The 21,895-nt window shown below is 40.7% G+C and overlaps 1 protein-coding gene across 2 annotated transcripts in view; it reads right to left on the bottom strand.

The window, feature by feature from the left end:
* LOC117221783 (LIM and SH3 domain protein F42H10.3) overlaps positions 1-21,895 on the bottom strand; it is a 68,698-nt gene that overhangs the window by 26,721 nt on the left and 20,082 nt on the right. For both annotated transcript variants that reach the window (XM_033472989.2, XM_033472990.2), the window contains exon 2: positions 17,371-17,465. In XM_033472989.2, the coding sequence (XP_033328880.1) occupies positions 17,371-17,465 (95 nt within the window). The remainder of the gene's footprint in view (positions 1-17,370; positions 17,466-21,895) is intronic.

The raw sequence follows: 21,895 nt of genomic DNA, 5'->3' as shown, positions 1-21,895 counted from the left end.
GCCGGAGAAATTTTTCCGAAACTGGTCTTATTGGATTCCGTTACTGCGGTTAAGTCGCGAATGGCTTCGGAACTTGCCGGCGCGAGCGTTCTGCCAACGGAACGAAACCCTACTTCGACCGCATTACTGGAATTCCGACGAAGGCCGAAACGAGATTCCCCCGGGTTTTTCTCGCTGATCCGCGGATCGCTCAAAAATATCGGCGGACTCACGTTCCCCACGGGAATTAACGCGTCGCGCGCGCGTGCACGTCCGATCAAAGATTCGAGACCGCCTCACGTTTTCTTGCGCCGGGTTGCGCAATCGAATTTTTCCGAAGCCCCGCGTTATCGCGCGATTACAGCAAATTCTACCTAATTTTCCTTCAGCTTGTAAACAAAAATGGACAATTCGGGAAGAGGAGACGTGATTATGAGAGCTTTGCATCTCCGTTTTTATAATTATTGGCGATCGATAACTATAAAGATGAGCCACGAGGCACGAATAATCGTATCTCCCCTTCCGAAATTGTCCATTTTTGTTTGCAAGCTGAAGGACAATTTGGGAGAATTTATTGTACTCGATAAAATGAAGTTGCAGGGCTGATAATGAGTTATCATTCAACTTCGATCAGCTTTCTCAGAATCTCGCCCTTTAATTAATCGAGCGTGTTGCGACTACAAATTATGAAGCTGTTTTTTTTAATGTAATGTAAGATATAGAACCCAGTGGTTAGATTCGTAGTATTTAGCAAAGCCAATTTTTGGCAAAAGATATTTTTATACCATTTGGTAAACCCAATTCTTGATAACAAAAATTTCTGTTAATTTTATTCGGACACATTTTTTAATTTTTCTTAGGAGTTTTAATTATGAATGCGTGTTTTCGGCTCGAAATGGAGCCGATTTACTCAAACGAAGCTTAAACTTTAAAATTATATAAAATAATATTATATTTATATAATTTTATATAAAATTAATTTATATGTCTAATTTGGAGCTTCGTAGAACCTTGAGCACTTAGTTTAAGCTTCGTTTGAGTAAATCGGCTCTATTTTGAGCCGAAAACCGCATTCATAATTAAAACTCCTAATAAAATTTGTTATATATATATATAATAATAATGATATATAATATATATATTATATAACAAATTTTATTAGGAGTTTTAATTATGAATGCGTGTTATATATATATATAATATATAATAATAATGATATATAATATATATATAACAAATTTTATTAGGAGTTTTAATTATGAATGCGTGTTTTTGAAATAAAGTATTTGAAATAAAAATTATTAACAATTCTTTTAAAAATTAATAAAAATTTCATTCGACACGCATCGATGAAAATCTCTGCAACAAAGGATCTGCGAAAGCAGGACAATTCGATCGTCGGCTAATCCCGAGACTCTCATCGAAGAACGGAGGGGGCGAGGGGGGCAACTGTGCCTAGAGAATTGCGGCCGATTCGAGCGGAATTTGTTTACGAGACGTTAATTGCCGTGGAGTATGGAACGCGACACTAGGAAGCAGCCGGCTCGACGATGCAGCCGTTGATTAGTATAATTAAGACGGCGTGTTTTCCCCGTCGGTGGAAATTCTTCTTGCGTATCGCGGATCGAATAGCCGCGCACATGAACTGGAACAAAACAGCTCGTTAATGAATGCACGTCGTGCACGTGATAATTGAAAGAAATCTCTTCCGTTGGCATTCAGGAAGAGCACGGCAGCGCGATCTTCTCTCGCGTAGCCTCGCTATCGCGAACGAAACCTGCTAACACCCGGCCGTGAATCGGTGGTTGAAGAGGTTTCGAGCAATGGAACGTGAAATGCTGCGGCAAATGAGCCGGCTAGGTGCATAAATCGTTAACGTTATGGGGCTTTAAACGTCCGAATATCGATCTGGCCAGCGAGAACCGGTCGCATTACGCCGCCTCGCAAATTTACATCTTGTACAATCTGCTCGATCGAGACTTTGCGACAATTGCAACACCCATTTGTCGTTAGCTCCCTCGATGTTTTCCTTCTAGCTCCCTCGAGATTTCGCTCAGAGGATCGCGCGAATTTTATGCGCGTTCAGAAACGTATTACTGGATACGTTAATTCTTCGCCATTCGTTCACCGGAAGTCTATTAAACACGCGTATACACCGGTGTACATTACTCCTATAAAAGCAAGGAGATGCGATTTATTTCGGTTTTGTACAGTTTTTATTATTACAGTTGCCGCGATAGTGTACTTTATTCGATCATTTCTCACGAAAGTGTTTTCAATAATTTTTATAATTGTACAATGTGTCACCGGTGTCATCTGTAAACGAAGTTGGATAATATTATTTTAATTAATAACTTTAGAAGTAATTGTTCCATACTATTGAGACAAATAATTTGATTTGAATTACGGATAAAATTGTTATCGCTTTCGAGCAATTTTTGTATAGAAATTCTCAATTAGTGATTTTCAATTTAGAAATGACTATTAGAAAATTACTGATGTTGTAAACTGTTAATTGACTTCGAGGCTGTCTGAACAGATTCAGGTTCAACCTTGCTGTTGTTGGCCTATAAAAGTTATTATTTTAAATAATAACTTTAGAAGTAATCGTTCCACACTATTTATGCAAATGATTTGATTTGAATTAGGGATAAAATTGTTATCACTTTCGAGCAACTTTTTTTAGAAATTCTCAATTAGCGATCTTCAATTTAGAAAAATGACTATTAGAAAATTACTGATATTATAAACTGTTAATTGACTTCGAGACTGTCTGAACAGATTCAGGTTCAACCTTGATGTTGTTGGCCTATAAAAGTTATTATTTTAAATAATAACTTTAGAAGTAATCGTTCCACACTATTTATGCAAATGATTTGATTTGAATTAGGGATAAAATTGTTATCACTTTCGAGCAACTTTTTTTAGAAATTCTCAATTAGTGATCTTCAATTTAGAAAAATGATTATTAGAAAATTACTGATATTATAAACTGATAATTGACTTCGAGACTGTCTGAACAGATTCAGGTTCAACCTTGCTGTTGTTGGCCTATAAAAGTTATTATTTTAAATAATAACTTTAGAAGTAATCGTTCCACACTATTTATGCAAATGATTTGATTTGAATTAGGGATAAAATTGTTATCACTTTCGAGCAACTTTTTTTAGAAATTCTCAATTAGTGTGATTTTCAATTTAGAAATGACTATTAGAAAATTACTGATGATGTAAACTGTTAATTGACTTCGAGGCTGTCCGAACAGATTCAGGTTCAACCTTGCTGTCGTTGGCCTATAAATGTTGTCGCAAGCCCCGCATTCCTTTAGAAGATCCGAGCAATTTTCATGTTGGCTGCGTGCTCCGAGAAATTTGTAAAAGGACATAGTTTGGCCAACATTGAAGCTGTACGCGATACTTAAGAGGCGATGCGAGTGATTCAGAGCTCATGATGCGAGCAAAACCTCGCAGCCAAGTGTCTCATGCTACAGCTATTTGCAAATGCGGCGGTCCCCGTTCGGGCCGCGAAGTAAACCCACGTCGGAAACGCTGCGATTCGAAGCTCGTAATGTCTGCAAAACACGGCCCTCGTTGTGTCCCGACTGAAACTACAGCGACGAAACCACAAACGCAGCGGCCGTTCGGAGCGCAACGAACGAATCGAGAACTGCAGAAAAAGATTTGCAAAAAGTGCGAGCGAATATTGTTTAATAAATATCGGAGCCGTGGAGATAATGAGAGGCAACGAAAGTGATTCAGAGCCGGGGATCCGAGCAAAACATCACCGGGAACCTCGCCGATGCTTCTTGGCGAGAGTGTAAACCGACTCGGCTTGGCTCGACTGTGCTCGCCTCTGCTCGGCTCGGCGCACAGTGGTCTGGCGGAGCAGCGATTCATGGTCAAAAGTCAATTTTGCAACTATCACATTTTAAACGATTGTTTTTCCTAAGGCGTTTACAAACCACAGAGCTGTAAAATCGAAGATATTAATTCATTCTGACAGTGACAGAGTTGTGTAATAAGTACGCGATAGATCTTTATGCAAAATAAAAATTGTCTGCGTTAATTGCAAGAAGTATAAGTTGCATATAAATGCATTTTCTTCTTGAATGATTGTAATAAATTGGAACTGATGTAACAATATCTTTTAATTCTTCTGATATTTCTCCAGTTTTGTACTTCAAATAATGCGTTTCTCTCCTAAACGCATAAAATGCGTAGTCTAGTAATTAGTCAGGGTAATTAGTCTAGTAATTAGTTAGCAGTTAATTAGGAAGATCGGGTAATGAAACTTTAAAGAATTTTTTAAATTAAAGCACGATTTTTCAGACTTTTCCGGTAATCTTGCAAAAAATTGTTTCCAACGAAAGTTGGCCAGTGTTCGCTTTTCTACAAATCAGAATATAAAAACCTGTAGAAACAAATTTCTTTTCCATAAAAAATGCTGGTTACCTCGATTCTTTAAATTGCAATACACATTTTTAATCGGATAATATTCTAGCTGATGCCGAGACGAATTCGACGACCTTCTCGTTCGCCATTGTGCGCCATTTTACACAATTTGGAATTAAGGAAAAGTTTGCTTTGTCAACTGAAAGACTACACGTCGCAAAAATAAAAAAAAAATGCTTGTTAATTTAATGCTATATACATAATAGTATATATATATTATTAGTATAGTATTAGTTAATTAGTATATTATACTAATAAATTATAATATATAAAATTATACTATATATATTTTACTATAGTTAGACTGCGGATATTTGTGCATTTCCTTCAAATGCAAGAAAACGCCTAAATTAACAAGGCGTTTATTATTGCTGTATAATAATATACTATATTATATTAATTAATTAATTATATATTATATTATATTATATTAATATATTATGCTATCTTATAATAATAATATATAATATAGCATTACATAGCAATAATAAACGCCTTGTTAATTTAGGCGTTTTCTTGCATTTGAAGGAAATGCATAAATATATAGCAATAATAAACGCCTTGTTAATTTAGGCGTTTTCTTGCATCTGCAAATGCATAAATATCCGCGGTCTAGCTATCCAATGCATAAATGTTGAAAGAACGCTAAAATAATTTTGGCCATGAATCGCCGCTGCGCCAGACCACTGAGCGGCGACTCCAGTCCCCGAGTCTCGGCCGGTACCAAAAAGAGCATGATCGCCATCAACAGCATCCTTGTAATGCGCAATCCGGCGGGCCGGTTGCAGAGCAGACGGCGAGTGCAGCGCGTGTGACACACAGGGTTGTAAAATTACATACGTCCGAGAGGCCGGCCGACATGGTGGGGCACGGAGGTGCATTGTGGGACAAGGTCGGTTCACCGTAGCCGAGCACGGCCGGCCGGGTCACGCTACGCTGGCCACCCCTTTTACTATACTAGCTGTTAAATTGCTCCAAGTTAAAACTGCAACGCGACAGACGGCGATACTTCCGGCCTCTTTCTTCCTCCGGCCGTTTCTCACGTGAGCCACTTAAAACCGCCTAACAGCCGCTTCTTTCGCGACCGAATCACCGTTACCCATCTTCGATTTATTGCTCGAGTCTCGTCTCGTCGAGGAAATATTGCCCGATTGCGCGCCGATCAAACGCGATTTTTTAATATTCGTTTTTTTTTTTACGCCCGGCCCGAACGGCGGCGCCGATTATTTTTCGTAGCAGATTTTCCGATAAGTACGAAACATTTTCCAGCCTGACGGCGATGAAAATGTGACGCGTCGAAATAGAAGTCACGAATAGACTGCGAATTTTTAAGCACAAAATATAAAGCTTGATTTTATTATTATATATATTATTATATTTAATTATTAAATAATATATAATAATTATTATATATATAATAATAATTAATAATTATTATATATATATTATTATATTTAATTATTAAATAATATATAATAATTATTATATTTATTATTATATTTAACCTTGACTATTTCTTTCTTTCTTTGACATTTGCACGGCGAGACTCGAGTCCATCTGGACCCAGAATATAAATACCGATATTTTTATTTCTATAAATATTATTATGTAATATGTCTGATAATTAGTTAAAATTGTCAACGGATTCATTGAGCTTCACAGAAAATCTAACGTGTCTTTTCGTCGGAAAATATGTCGAAAAAATTGCCAAATAAAATGATAAGTGATCCTAATTCTTTTCTGTTTTTTTTTTCTTCCGTTTTTCGCTTTGTTCATACTTATGCGACCGTGACAAAGGGTTTTGCTACCGGTATACACGAATATGTTATTATTATTGTAACAAGACGGGATATTGCGGATCACGCACTTGTACCTCACCGAGGGAATTATCTGTAAGTAGCGTTACATAAGCCTTCGTTATTTTACTAATGATATCTTAACCGCGATGATATCACTCTTATCGCATCTATATTGTTCCGAGTCGCGGCGGAAACGTCTTCCAAAGCGTGTGCAAACGTGAGACTTGTGTAACCGGATGGTTCCATGTAGTTGTCAGCTGCGCGACGCCTCGGAATGTCGGGAATAATCGTAAAAACTTTTAATTAGGTCAAAGAACTTTATCGTCCACTGTGCACGCCGATTTTCCATGGAATCGATTCTTTGTCGTAAGAATCGAAAGTCGATTCTTCCCATGAAAATGTAGGCGGCTTACGTTGAAAATCAATTTATGTATATTTATTTATTATGTAAATAATTATATAAAAAGTGAACGAATTAAATGAATAAAATTTAAATTAAGTAGAGGAAACAAAATTTTCGAAACATGGTTCCTAGTTAGAATTAAATGAAGAAACATTGAGATCGATTTATGGTTAATTTATTCTACTTTTTCTACTTATTCTACTTTTTCCACTTGTTCTACTTATTCTACTTTTTCTACTTTTTCTACTTTTTCCACTTATTCTACTTTTTCTACTTATTCTACTTATTCTACTTTTTCTACTTTTTCTACTTTTTCTACTTTTTCTACTTATTCTACTTTTTATACTTATTCAACTTCCAGTGAGAGTTCTTTATGTCTGAAAATTCTTAGCGAAGGACCGCGTGTCGAAAGAGATTACGGACCCGCTCGGGAGAAAAATGAATGGAACGATAGCCCGAGCGACAACCATAAAATTAAGTCGAAAGGAAACCATCGGGTATCAGAGTCATCTGTCTCGTTACGAAAAACCCGTTCTAATCGTCCCGCCGGGAGGATCGTTGAAAATGGCTCCGAAGAGGCGCGTACACGCGTAATGACCGGCGTTTTACGGTTCTCGGGTTTCCCTCCGCGTCAGATTTTGTTCTCAAAGGCCGGCCGTGTCTTATTACACTAATCGTCGCATTCTTTGGCCGAGTTACTGTCGGCGGAAGCGCGTGTCTCTAGTCCTAGAAGACGAAGACGAAGACGAAGACGATGAAGAAGAAGGCGAATAAGAAGAACAAAAAAGAACAAGAGGCGGAGAAGGAGGAGCGAGGAAAAAACAAGCGGAAACAGAGGAGAAAGAACTCGTAAAAGCGGCGAAACGGTGTCCGACGCGGTTCTCGCGGCCGGAATCATCGGAATCATCGGATGTCTTGTGGTACCCTCGGGAACGTTTATCGTCGTCTGAGGTGAACCGCGCGCGTTACAAAGCGGAACAGGCTCCACGAGCATTCGAAATAGGCGGGAACGAGGGGAAGTGACTCATTCGTGATGAACCGATGACGATCCGCCTCGTCGATGACATCATTCCCCGGGATTTATTAAAATCCGACGCGCGATCGAGGCGCAGTGGTGAATTCGCCCGAAATCGTTTTATACGGTGGATCTCTTTATTTGTACATGAGCAGAGCATGATTTGTCATCGGAACTAATTTTTAATGTGCATCCGGTTTTAAAGTTTTATTCAGAGGAAATCGGTCATTTTTTAATATGAATCTATTTAATACTAATGAATCTTAATATTATATATTATTATATATTATGTTAATTTAATATTAATTTAATACTAATTTAATATCTTTCTGGTTGCTTCATTATTATACGGTGGATCTCTTTATTTGTACATGAGCAGAGCATGATTTTTCATCGGAACTAATTTTTAATGTGCATCCGTTATTAAAGTTTTATTGAGAGGAAATCGGTCATTTTTTAATATGAGTCTATTTAATACTAATGAATCTTAATATTATATATTATTATATATTATGTTAATTTAATATTAATTTAATACTAATTTAATATCTTTCTGGTTGCTTCATTATTATACGGTGGATCTCTTTATTTGTACATGAGCAGAGCATGATTTGTCATCGGAACTAATTTTTAATGTGCATCCGGTTTTAAAGTTTTATTGAGAGGAAATCGGTCATTTTTTAATACGAATCTATTTAACACTAATTAATCTTAATAGTATATATTAATACATATTATATTAATTTAATATTAATTTAATATCTTTCTGGTTGCTTCATGGTTTCTTATGCCAATGAATAATCTTAATCGTCCTAAATTAATAATCCTAACAACAGTCTTCAACATTAGATCTATCAAACTAGTCAAAATGTCTGGTATCTAGCTTTTCCTTCTACAATTTCTGATACTAAAAAAATGTTTCTGCGATGAAACAAAATGTATACTATAATAGAAATTACACGAAGTTCAAATAAATTCAAGCTTGTTGTTTTTAGAAAATATTATACTTTGGTAACGTTTAAGACTCGATAGTTCTAGCATTGACACAATACTCTCTAATAACAGTCTTTTAAATATAAACAAATTTGCTAATGTTCAAATTACTTTGGAACACGATACGACAATTTTTAATGATGCACAATCGACTGCAAGGTGACAATTCATTCACTCTGCTCCTGCATCAGTAAACTGACAAAGGAGAGAAAAAAAAGAAGAAAACAAAAAAAAATTAGGACCATTTATAATTTTATTTAGCAATTCGAAACTGATACGAGAACTGCATTTTGTTCTACGCAAGCGTTAAAGAGCAGCTGCTTCCATTTGTTTCTTGAAGTTACTTTTATATATAGGGAATTACTCCGTGGTTGAGAAGGGACAGTCCGCATTGATGCGTGAAATTTCAAGCGGTGACTTCGAAGCAGAATGTTATGGGAGACTAGGTAACGGCAGAAATCTCCCGGCGAGGGAAAATCAAGAGGAGTCGGCCGAGCAAAACCGGTGGAACACGTGTTACCTTTTGCCGTAGTACCGAGTACGTAAGTACTTAATTCAGCGCGCGTCGGACGGCTCGAAACCCGGAACAAGTGTCCACGCGCATTTGTAAGTAACAACAGTACCTAACCAGTGCCTCGGGGATCGTTCTCGCAATTTCGATCGTGCACTGTCCTCGTCTAGACGCGCGGAGAATCACTGGAGCACTGGACTAGTCAGCGATTTGCGACACGTACAGGGCGTTTCGTAATTCATGGTGCAAATTGGGTCAGGTGGATTCTATGACTGGAAATAAGACGATAATTAAGAATTAGGAAATTGTGTGGGAGACTTAATTTTCGAGTAAATTCAATTTAAATATCAATCGTGTACACGCTTCCTTAATATTTATCATTAATCGGTTATTTAACCGATGTTACTTCTTATTCCCAGCCGTAGAATCTACCTGAATCAATTTGTACCGTGAGTTATTAGACACGCTATATAGCTAAATTATCGAAGCTCGAGCATTCGTTGAAACTAATTTTCGTGAAACTAATTAATGTGCATCGCTAATTGCACAAAATGCATCGCATTTGAAGCGTCGCTGATTTTTGGCCGGTGAATGGTCGACTTTTGAACAGCTGTAAATCCGTAAAAAGCTATCACAAAATCATGATCTTGCTTCCAATTTGAAGCTTGAAATCTCTACTTTACGACGCCGTATTCCAGTTTTTAATACCGAGCCTCTCCACGACTGAATTATCCTAAATCCGAGGGCATGTTCGTGATACCGAAAAACATCGTGACGCGAAGTTCGACGCTCTCTATGGAGCTACAAAAAATTTTTTCGAGCACGCCGTTTACAACGTCGCAAAGTTCGGACCTTTCCCTTTAATTCGAGGGCTGGATTAAGTCACTACGATTTTTTCACGCAAAGTTACAGAACGAATACCTGCGTTGATAGAAACATGAAACTACTTTCCGAAACAATGCAATAGAAAAATTTCGAAAAATGAGTTTCGTGCACTTCTTGTTGCATTAATTTCAGGATATTAAATCCATTAAGAAAGAGAGTAACGAGAAATTGAAAAAAGTCCAGGTTTCATTCGTGCACCGATTGCAAATCGAATTCAGCTGATCCAGATTTGCATCGTAATTGAGCAGTAACGCGTGTAATTAAAATTGCACATTTATGTAAACGAGATAATGCGTTATAGTAAATGAGATACGAATGGAGGGAAATAGCGTCTGCTTATGGGCGAAAGCTTGGCAACGTGTCCGGCTGGATGCCAGGAGCCAAGAGGTTGTTACAAAACGACGACGTACTAACTCGTGACAGCGATGAACATGAAACACGAGCAGATTAGAGGATCCCACAGGACGCTACGGAAGCGGTAAACTTCGGGTTTCAACGTGGAAGGCATTAATTCACCGGACTGTACATCCACCGAGGACTGTCTCGCTTGATTCGAATTATTTTCGTGGGTCAACGACGTGGGAAACATCTGGTGGAAGGCAAACGAGGTTGTTCGCATCGATGACGCCTGCGCCAGTGCGAACTATCTGGATATACTGGATCATAGTGACCGCGGGGCAGACAGACGAAATTAGAATGATGCTCGGAAGGATCCTTATTACTTTCGAAATCCAAGAATGATCAAAATTTTACGAAGTTCGCGCATTTCGCCAAACTTGGCAATTTTCAATATGACAAACATGGCCTAACGTTTAAAGGGTTGCAGCGGTGAGGACGTATCCAACTTGAAATCCAGAAACGCTATCTTAAAGCAGAGATTTCGAGCTTTAATTTAGGAGAAAAGTCATCATCCTACGATGATTTTTCGCGCAGTTATCGCCGGTCGAAATTGGCCAATTTTTATCCAGAAAATTTCTATGCTATCATTTTTTGAGCAGTATAAAATGGAAATGCTGTAGGTCAGGAAGGTATTTGGAATCCTCGAGTGAAAATGGGTCCGATTGCAAAGGGCTAATATCGTTCTTTCGATATCTAGCTTCTCGATCTCCTAAATAGTTTTTCTATTTTACATAAGCCGGTATATATTTTGTACATATGAAATTGAATTTTGTGACCCTTGCAACAATTACAGTTTTAACAGCTCTTTAAATACAAAGAAATTTGATAATATTAAAATTATTTTGAATTGCGATACGGCAGTTTTTAGCGGCGCCATGGAGTCGCCACTCGACACGTTGCATTAAGTTTGATAAGAAAAACGACGTATCTAGAAGAAGTATCTTAAAAGATATGTTGTCGCAAAAATCGACAAATAATATGAAAAATGATGCCAAGAACACACGGCTAAATTGTTATCAAAAAGGTGCACCGTTCAAGCGTTAACAATGCATACAGCTTGTTCAGGAAATTTGAAAGCAGACGCTGATAAAATATCGGAGACTCGATCGATGGGAACGAGATGGTATCGCGAATGAACGCGAAGGGTGAATTGGATATTTTTCCGTGGGATCGGAGAGAAAATTTCCACGGGGCTCTGGCCGGTGCCGACGAAAGAGGTCATCATCGAGTACCGTGCACCGCGTCACAGCACAGCTCGTACATACGGGCTTATAAAAATTAAATGAACGATGGACAGACGCGAGAAAGGGGGAAGATAAAGCGCAAGGGAAATGAAGGCGAGGGTGCGCGCGGGGCCTCGAGGGGGCGGCTGCCAGACGAATGAATGAATCTCACGACTCACGACTCACACGTGTTCTGCTTTGCTTATTCGGCCCATCTCGTCTGATTCGACACGCATTGCTGACACATGCACCGGCTGGCTCCTGTCTCCGCGCACGATCCTCCTCTAATTTCCAAATTCGACTCGAAGTACACGAAAATCTCATTAAATGGATTACATCGACGGTGAATTCGTATGACAACCGTTTTTCCTGGGAACACCGAAGACATCACTGACTGGACTTTTCATAGAAATGAGACGAAGCGACGATCACTTTGTTTACGTTAAAGCTGAAATGTTGACAGAGAAAGAGAAAAGTTGCGAGAATGTGGTATAAACATTTCTTAACGTTGAAGATTTATGTCGAGCTTGAAATATTCGAACAAAATTGTGATTTATCCATTACCACGTACAGTTATATTTTTTTTTAATGACATTTGTACATCATTTCCCGTGGACTTTGACACGCTGATTTCAAATTCGCTCGCAAAATTGATTCACCACTTTGGGACTTCGAACAAAAATCGATTTAAGTGAAAAAAACTAACGAGAACTGATGATTTTGTCATTGAAATGATCCGATAATTCGCTGATATTATTCAGATTATATTACTTGTACCTATAGTGTACTATTTATATTATAACTTAAATGAAGACTATGAAAAATCAATTTTTATTGTAAATACCACAAATTAATATATCGTAAATATACGACTGCAGCAGTGAAAAGATAAATTATATTTCATAATTATAGTTTTATTCATACTTTTATATATTATATTTTACATTTCACTGCCAGTTTTTCGCTGCAACCATGAAATTGCGACAAAACGTGAGGTTTCGTTGTCGCTGGAAGCAGAAAGCTGGCGAAGTGCTGGCGAATTCTCGAGTGCAGGGATCAAAAAGATCTCGCTCCGCGGAGAGATCGTTTCGAGATCACTGCCGTCCCGTTCCCCGGGTATATATATAATCCGACAATTGTCCGGAGAGGTTCCATGAAACGTTCAGAGCCCTCTTCCCTCGTGGCCGCCGAGAAGAATCTTTCCGGCCGTGAATGGCGGGACGCGTCACGCGAATTACGCGGCCGCGAGGGCACGTAACAGGAGAGAAATGCAGACACGAAACGCGATGGAAACGGATTTCGTCATCGCGGCGGACGCTCGAGCGGAATACATGCATGCATACAAACATACATACATACATACATACATGCTACGCGAGTCACCGGACCCGCTTCACGGCGAAACGCTGCATAAGTGCATGCCGATGCGGCCGGCCCGCGAGAAACCGCGATCAATCGGTTATTCCCGCTCGTGAATTAAGTCGTCGCCGATCTGGAGACCGGTGCTCCTTATTTAGCCATCGAGCGAGTCGCGAGAAACGCTTCGAATACTCCGTCGTGCGCGTCTTTGCAGCACACGATCGTCGAAAGTTCGAAAACTGAAGCACTAGTTCTTCCGATTTGGTGGAATAATCGAATAATTCTTTGAAATAATTCATTCAAATAATTCTTCCGAATAATTCTCTCGAATAATTATAAAACGATAATATCTCAAATATGCCCAGATCTGGTGTCAGTGTGCCGAGGTCATCACAAAAGAGCGTTAGGCTTTTCACGCTGTTTCCTCGGCCCTCGGCAAGGTGCTCGGCACCGTGATTTCATGTGCGTCGGCGAGCCGGAATTGAGCATGGCTCGAAATCAATTCCATAGGATCGTCCGACGGTGATTTATCAGTGGAAAGCTTACCGATCGGTGCGACCGGATGCGTTCGTTAGATAATCGATCCGGCAATTGAGCCTATCGAGGCCGCGGAGCGACTTCGTTCCTAAACGCGAGCCCACGAGCGTCACCGATTTTTTTACCAACACCCACTCCCGCGGTATAATAAATTTCGCGGCGCGATAATGTAAAGAGCCTCGCGAAGAGCGTTTTAAACGAGGAAAAATGGAAACGATAATCGGTGTAATCAGGATAATCTCGGCTCGCGTAACGGCGGCTCGTTAATCGGCCGGCGGATCAGATAAAATCGCCGAATCGGGCGAGACATTAATATTCTATCGGACGGCTCGTTATTAGAACGCATTAAAGACTTCGCCGGCGAAGACTCTAATTACCCGGCGCGCTTGATTAGGGAACGAGGCAACTTTGTCAGAGCGAACGACGCTGGGTGCACCGGGCCGCTATTAAGCCGCGGAAGCCGCGAAATAAAAGCATCGTTGACCGCCGATCAAAAATAGCATCCAACAGAAGTTTCTACTCGGTGGCATCGTAAACGATTTCCTGGGCGTGAATCGTAAATGAAACGCGCGCGCGCCGGGGTCATCTATCACTCACGAAACCGGTAGTCATTACCGTCCCAAAAATGCTTCTTCGGCTCTGCCGATCGGACGTGCAACTTGTTGCGCGTATTATCACCGCGGAACATCGAACGCCAATTAAAACGCGGCCAGTCGTTTCCGTGCTTGATCGATCGGCTCTTGACAAAGAAACGCGGACAACCTCTCCGCAAATGAAATTGATAGAAACGAGGTTTAGAATTTCTGAAGCGAGCGTCGTAGAGTAGGGAGAAATATGATTTCTGGCGCATCCGCGTAATTTACGTTGATCCAGCATCGAGCATTCCACTGGAGAAAAAAAAATACCTTCGGATACTCTCTCGTGACTCACTGTACGAACCATTATCCTTGAAGAAGTTAAGAAAGCTGAGGAACACTGACTCAGCCCACAAACAACTTTCGCATGAAGAAATTAGATTAATCGATCGGGCCACGTGGATTACACGTTCGAAGCCATAAACTGTCTTTGGAAAACAGCTGCTGCAAGTTTAGGGATTTCGGTAAAAGGATCTTAATAACAGGATCTTAATAAAGAGAATTAAAGAGAATTAAATTCGTCACGAGGCGATTACGTTTTCGAAAACTATGAAGCGTCGAATTAACACGGATGAGTACGATTTAGTCGTACAGAAAAACATGTCGCAGATGTTCATTCTTGTTAACTCGACGATCCGTAGTTTTCAAAAAATTAATCGCTTCATTACTCGCTTGGAAAGAATATGCAAACAATCGCAAAACAGGAGAAGCCCAAAGTTACAGGCAATTATTATGCGGGAAATTCAAATCGAAATTAAAACCGCACGAACCTATGACGTGGCCTATTATATTCCGTGTGTCCGACACAATGCTTCAGCACGTCTAACTGCTTGTTACAATGTGTTTCTATGTATGCGTATGTACGTGCGCGCACGTTCTGCGTCTATCTTGTAGACACTGATGTCGACTAATCATCGTGGTATTTTATTCGAGTTTAATTTCATTTATTGTATTTTGTTCTATCCTATTTTATTTCATTTTCATGCTTTATTTTATCTACTCTGTTTTATTGCATGGCGCGTGACGTACAAGATGATGTACCGCATGTGATCCGTAAGAAAACAAATTAAGTTCATTACGTTTCATTTCTTTCAAATACAGTAAATCCTCGCTAATTAATGCTCAGCTTGTACACAAAAGTGGACAATATAGGAGGAGGAGGTACGATTATCCGAGCCTTACGGCACACTTTTATATTTACCGATTACAACTATAATTAACCCTTTCGAGCCGAGCGCCGCATATATGCGGCATCCACTCGACGACCTGTGGGCACAGGCGCCGCATATATGCGGCATCGAAATGAAGTGTATACAGAAGACGGGGATGTGTAATTTATAGCAAAAATGATACAAGAACGGATTCGCGGTACGGGTGCAAAGATTGCGATGTCGGCCTTTGTATAGATCCTTGCTTTCAAATATATCGTAAAGAATTATATTATTAATTTTTACATATTATTATGTTTTAATAATTTTCGTCTCGTTATTAATTATATTAAACATTTAATCGTTAGGCTTTGTAATTATATAAACACCTATGTTACCTATAATTTTGTAAGTCTTTTTCAATTAAAAATGTAAATATACTTGTTACATTAGAGCAACGATTGTACTTCGGCGGATGGAGCTGCCGTAGCGAAAGGGTTAAATTGACAACTATAAAAACGAGCCTGGTATAATCGTACGTCCTCTTCCCAAATAGTCCATTTTTGTTTCCAAGCTGAGCGCCGATTAGGAAGAATTTACAGTAATCGTAACTGGCCGATGCAACGGGCTGGTAGCATTTCGGTGAAAAATAGATGGTTCTGCCGCGAACGAAGGAGCAGCTGGAACGTTTCTCGGTGGAAGACGAAGAATAGCCGCGGCGCGGACGTAGAAGGTGAAAGAGGAGAACGGTCCGAGGTCTGAACAGAGAGAGAGAGAGAGAGAGAGGAGAAAGAAGCGGGCAGATCTACAGGTCGATACAGAGTCCCGGCGCTTCGGGATCCTTTCACCAGGATCCTCGAAGGAAACGTTACTGTTAGCCGCGCGATGCACCGCTACCGCGGCCACGGCAAGGACACGCGCGGGCCGGAGCGGCGGCTGAAAGGAGCCACGAGGATAAAAGGAGAATCCCTTGGAAAGCTACGACAGCCGTATATTATCCTGACCGCAGGACCGCTCGCTTTCGCTACATCGACACGCTTGGCATGCGTTTAACTATCAAAAGACTCGCAATACCGCTCGCAGGCGAACGGTCCCGAGTCCCGACCTTCTCTCCCGTCTGCAACACGCCTCGAAAGCCCGCGTCCCGTCGAATTGCAGTTTATTAGCCGGTAAATTGCTCCATAGGACAATGATACCGGCCGCGGTCTACACGCGAATCTTCGCAGACCGCGGACAAACTCGTTGATGATTTTACAGGCGGCGCTCACATTTCCTCCTTGCGAATGTACACTTTCGGGATTTTTCTTGTAGACAAACTGAATGGAGGATTATTAGGACAGTTTGCAGGATGATTCGTTCGTGTTCGAACCGCGTGCAGGAATTGTTTGCAGTTGTTACATCGATGTATACTAGAGTAGTACGTGCAAATTGTGGAATTCGGACTATTAACGCTTCCTTTAACACGTTCCGTGCCGAGCTTTTTTTACTCGAATCTTCACACTTTGATATTTTACTAAAACTTGATGTATTACGTGCAATTATTAATTCTCGTACACATAACAACGTAACAAAAACTTATCAACGCCCATTCTTGCGGTGGAAATTGATTCTTCGGTTCTAAATTTCTTGTAAACAATTTGTTCAGTTCACTAAGTAAACATGCAAGCGTGTACCATCGATGGTACACGTGGCACGGAACGTGTTAAAGAGCGAACTTTGGGATTTTTATCGAGAGAAGGGAACGAGAAAATTTGTTGAAACTTTGCCAGCTCGTTCGCGCGTATCTGAGCGACATTTGTGAATTTTTACACGTCGCTGTCAACGATGTAGCGATTATTTATTGGAACAACGACAAGAGTAAACGGAGCGGAAGAAAGGCGCCGCGAGGATCCACAACGTTTTTTCAAAACGATCCAGCGATAATATTGTGTACAGATTAGGGCACAGAAGCAGATAGACGAGGTAGGTGTGCCCCGAATAAACTCGGGAGCGCGAGAGGCAAACAAAAGGAGTAGAATGGCTGTTTTACTTACGCCTCACAGTACGGCTGTTTGTTGAACCCCTTGTATGTCCGCATGTTTAGGATCATCCCGCAACCCTGACACTTGAAGCACTGTTTGTGCCATATCTGAAACAAGCAAGCATAAAAATCACACTATGAAACGCTACGTCACCGGTTCGCGTTCGTCCAAACAATTTGAACGAGAACACCGAATACGTGCGCGAGAAACTTGAGCACACACACACACATCCTCTATTGTTGAATACTTATTCTACAGGGTGTCCCAAAAGTGTCTCGTAATCCGGAAATGGCTAGTTTCTCGGATCATTTGAAGCAACTTCTTCCTTCACAAAAATGTTCTCCGAGGCACCGTTAACGAGTTATTAAAGAAAAACGGTGACTAATAAGAATCGAGTATGACTGACGCGAGGCAGCCCAGCCTCGCGCCAGCTGAGCTGGGATTCGACCGTCTCAACCGCTGGCGCCGTTGACTCGACCGCCTCGCGGCAGCTGAGCTAGGATTCGACCGCCGCTCGACCGCTGGCGCCGTTGACTCGGCCGCCTCGCACCAGCTGGCTGGGATTCAACCGCTCGACCGCTGGCGCCGTTGGCCCGGCCACCTCGCGGCAGCTGATCTCGTCTCTCATTGGTCACTGTTTTTCGTTAATAACTCGTTAACGGTACCTCGGAGAAAATTTGTGTAAAGGAAAAAGTTGCTTCAAATGATCTGAGGAACCTGCCACTTTCGGATTGCGAGACATTTTTGGGACACTCTGTACATGTTATCGCCCTGAATCGTGTGAATCGTGTAATTGAAGAATGTCAAAGTACGACGAAGTGTCGAGAAGGAGACTCGAAAATATTTAGAAATCTTCACGATAAAAAATTCAAGAATCGATCGTCACACTTCCGAAAGTCGCGAACAACGCTCGATGGAGTCAAATCTCTGTGCCAAGTTAATTTACATAAGTCCTGAGATGTTGTTAATTGTCTAGAGAGAAAGCTGCTGCAATTATGCGACGAGACAATAATAGAATCATTAACGGTTTGACTGCCACGCGAACAGCCTCGAAAATTTCACAAAATTAACGAATTTTATTTAATCGAATTGAAATTGAGAGATCGAGTCGGGTGACATTAATTATTCTTTCGATATTCTTGCGAGTCTTAATAAAATTTTTAGATTCTAATTGATTCAGAGTTGAGCATTATTCGAATTGTTTCGAATAAATATTTATCGAATCCTTCGAATGAATTCTTATTCGAATAAAATTCTATTCGTACTATTCATTCGAATTTGATTTTATTCGGATAAAGGTTTGTTCGATCGAATATAGTGTTGAATACAATTTTATTCGAATAAATCGTTATCTAGATAAATTTGTATTCGATTGAATATTTAATTGACTGCGTCGAATACGATTTGTTTCGTTATCTCCATCTTTTATCCGTGATCCGAATGAAACTTTGCCCAACTTCAAACAGATCAGACTAGAAATTAATATTCTATTTTCGATAAATTTAATTTCGTTACTCAGCTATAGGTGACGCGGCAATGCCAAAGCGTCAAACGATACCAGAAAAGTCGCGCAAAAGAGCGCTTCGCAATTTCCATGTGAAGAACTAGGAGGCACCGTTAAAAATCGCGGACAAAGCGGCACGTCGGCACAGTTTTCGCGAACTTTGCCCGCGCGACCCGGCGAAACAAAAAGGATTCAACGACCTTTGTCGCAGGCGTTACTCATCGCCGGCGACTATTATCTGCCGCCGAGTCCTCCGTAGCGTGCGTTTTCCGTCGTACGAGCCGGTCGTAGATCATAGTCGATGCACTCGGGGCCTCGCCTACGCGCGTTAGATCCGTTTCGAACGGTAGACAGCGCCGTGAAATACGATCGTTTAATATCCTCGATAAGATCGGCGCGGCGAGCCGATCCCGGCGAGTGAAAAGCGCAATTATCGTTTGATTCCGGTGGCCAAGGTCGGAGAACCCGAGATCTCGATGGGACAGCTTCCCGGGGACCTTGAACGGTGGCCTCACCGCGACTATGGCTACGACGACGACCGCGAGAGCCAACACCGGTGCACCGGGACCTCGACTCTACTCTTCTCTGCTCTGCTCGACTCGATTCTGTTCTGCTCTGCTCCGCTCCGCTCTGCTCTGCTCTCCGAGGGGGCTCGGATTTGAATTACAATTAGCCGCGTTCTAAGAACCGCTGTCGGTACATCGATACACGGTGTCTCGTTTGACCCAGAGATAACCGAAGGCCATCGTAGTCGCCTCGTTGTTCGCCGATAATTGGCGAGGCCTGGCTCTCCGTCGGACACGTCGAATAAGGTCGCGGATCTACAGCCGAGACCCGAGACCGATCCGAAGGACTCCCTTCCGAACACAGACACCCGGAAACACAGAAATGAGTCACGACCGAGTGAGTCAACTCTGATCGCGACCCACGAGGGCTGCGATCGAGCCGACAATTTTTATCTATTTATTTGTTGAAATAGAAAGAAATATTGACATCGAGATAGAAGACATTTTCCGTTTGACCGATGTTTGTTGCAATCGTTGCAGACAATTTTTGTGTTACGTAAACATCCAGAGTCTAGTCGCGACGCCTGAACGGCGAACCTTTCTGAGAAACACGTAACCGTGTAAGTTTGTTGTTCGAATCATTTATAATTTTATTTCTGAATTTGTTTCAACGTATTCCTTGAGGTATTTTTTAAGGTACTCCGGCGGCTAGATACATTAATCCTTCGATAGATCTTAATAAAACGTAATCTAAAGCGGAATAAAACGGATGAAATAAACGGAATCTAAATTAGTTTAATAGAAATTTGGTATTCGAATGACGATTCTCCGAATCTGGATGCAAACGGACCCGGTCCGGGCGATAATTGCGCGAGAAGCTCGGCAGTTTACCTGCGATTATATGATCATTTTCATCGGGTGCTCGGCGGAGATCGATATCGATAGCTGATGTTTGTAGAATTGAGATTAGCATCGTTTTGTTTCAACCTTGTCCGATGATGTACGACTATCTAGGATCGATCTTTTCCCAAGCAAATTAATCTTTGTCGGACGAACGAGGACTTGGAAGTCTATCTGTAGAAGGTTTTACGATAGTTGCCGCGACGAGCTCGCTTCGGCATTCTACGATTTCTATTTCTATTTTCATCGGCATCTATTCGACGAATAACCACTCCGAGGAGAATCGCGAGGTTTATTAACGTTTCAATTAAATATATTCACGCTTCCGATGCTCGTGTATGATAGAGGGCAATTATGTACACCGCTAGTCGACCATGTTACAGTAATTAGGTTACAATAATTACAGTTTGAGGAACAGTGGAATAGATAAGGCGGGCCACTTATATGTAATGGCTCTCTTATCTTCTCTCGTCAATTACACCAGTTAAGTTAAACACGCGTTAAAGAATCCGTTGTCAGCGTTAAAACATCCGTTAGCATTTTATTTAGAAAATGCGGCCAATTTCCTGCAACGAATAGATTTCGACGGAAATCTGTTGTTCAAAGATTCTTTTATTTTTCAATTTCATGGCACTGAAACCTTCATTTCTTTGCGTCACCTAATCGTTTAGCTGTTTTCGGCGAGGATTGTTTTCCAACTATAATTACATTTTATAATTATATTTTAATCTATATTTTTATTTATATTTTTATGGATAAGTTTTGTTACAGACAATTGATTCTCGTCCGAATGGAAAAAAAACTGTTCCCGCTGGAGACTTTTGTTTATATTTTTATTATGTATAGATAATTTTTATTACAGACAATTGATTGTCGTCCGAGTGGAAAAGAACTGTTCCCGCTGGAGAGAGACCGCGACTCTCTTGCGAGAAAATGGCAGGTCGAAATTGCGACACCTCGACTCAATTTTCCCCCGAGGAGCGGCGCCATTGCAAAACCTGGGAAACAAGAGGGCCGGAAACTGAAAGGCGGGGCCCGATCCGCGTTAATGATCGTTTCGGAAAGTGCACTTGGCCAACGGTTACCACATTCTACCGCTAATCAATAGTTAAACGCGATCACCTGTTATCGTTTAGATCGACTTGTTCGCCAACTAATTTTCCGTTCTTAGCAAACCTGTAGACAGAATCGGCTGCACGCGATTCTACAAATAACATAATCATCGATAAGTTACAGATCGGTCGCGTAGAAATGGATAAGAGTATGCAGATAGTTAACAATGAGACGAACGGAAATTATAACAGGGTGCACTTTAACGATCAGAGAAACGATGTCCGTAAAAAACAATGTGAAACATGAATCCGAGCTGATTTGAACGTTGAAAACAGCTATAAAAAAATATATTACAACAAGCAAGATGAAAATCGTCGCATAAATCATTTGAAACTCGAATCTTGACAAGAATGTTTCAGATTTTCTCATTTCTTCGCTAACTTTCCAAATAAACTGTTATCACATCTTTAAAGTTAGCAGCCTATAAAAATTCACAAACACAGCTCGAGCATGCACAAATAAATTTCCCAGGTCTGACACATCTACGTCATTTAGTTTCTAAACAAAAAGATCG

Source organism: Megalopta genalis, chromosome 7, assembly GCF_051020955.1.
Source record: "Megalopta genalis isolate 19385.01 chromosome 7, iyMegGena1_principal, whole genome shotgun sequence".
NCBI lineage: Eukaryota > Metazoa > Arthropoda > Insecta > Hymenoptera > Halictidae > Megalopta > Megalopta genalis.
Note: the sequence above shows the minus strand (reverse complement) of the source record. Positions and strands in the feature narration are given on the sequence as shown.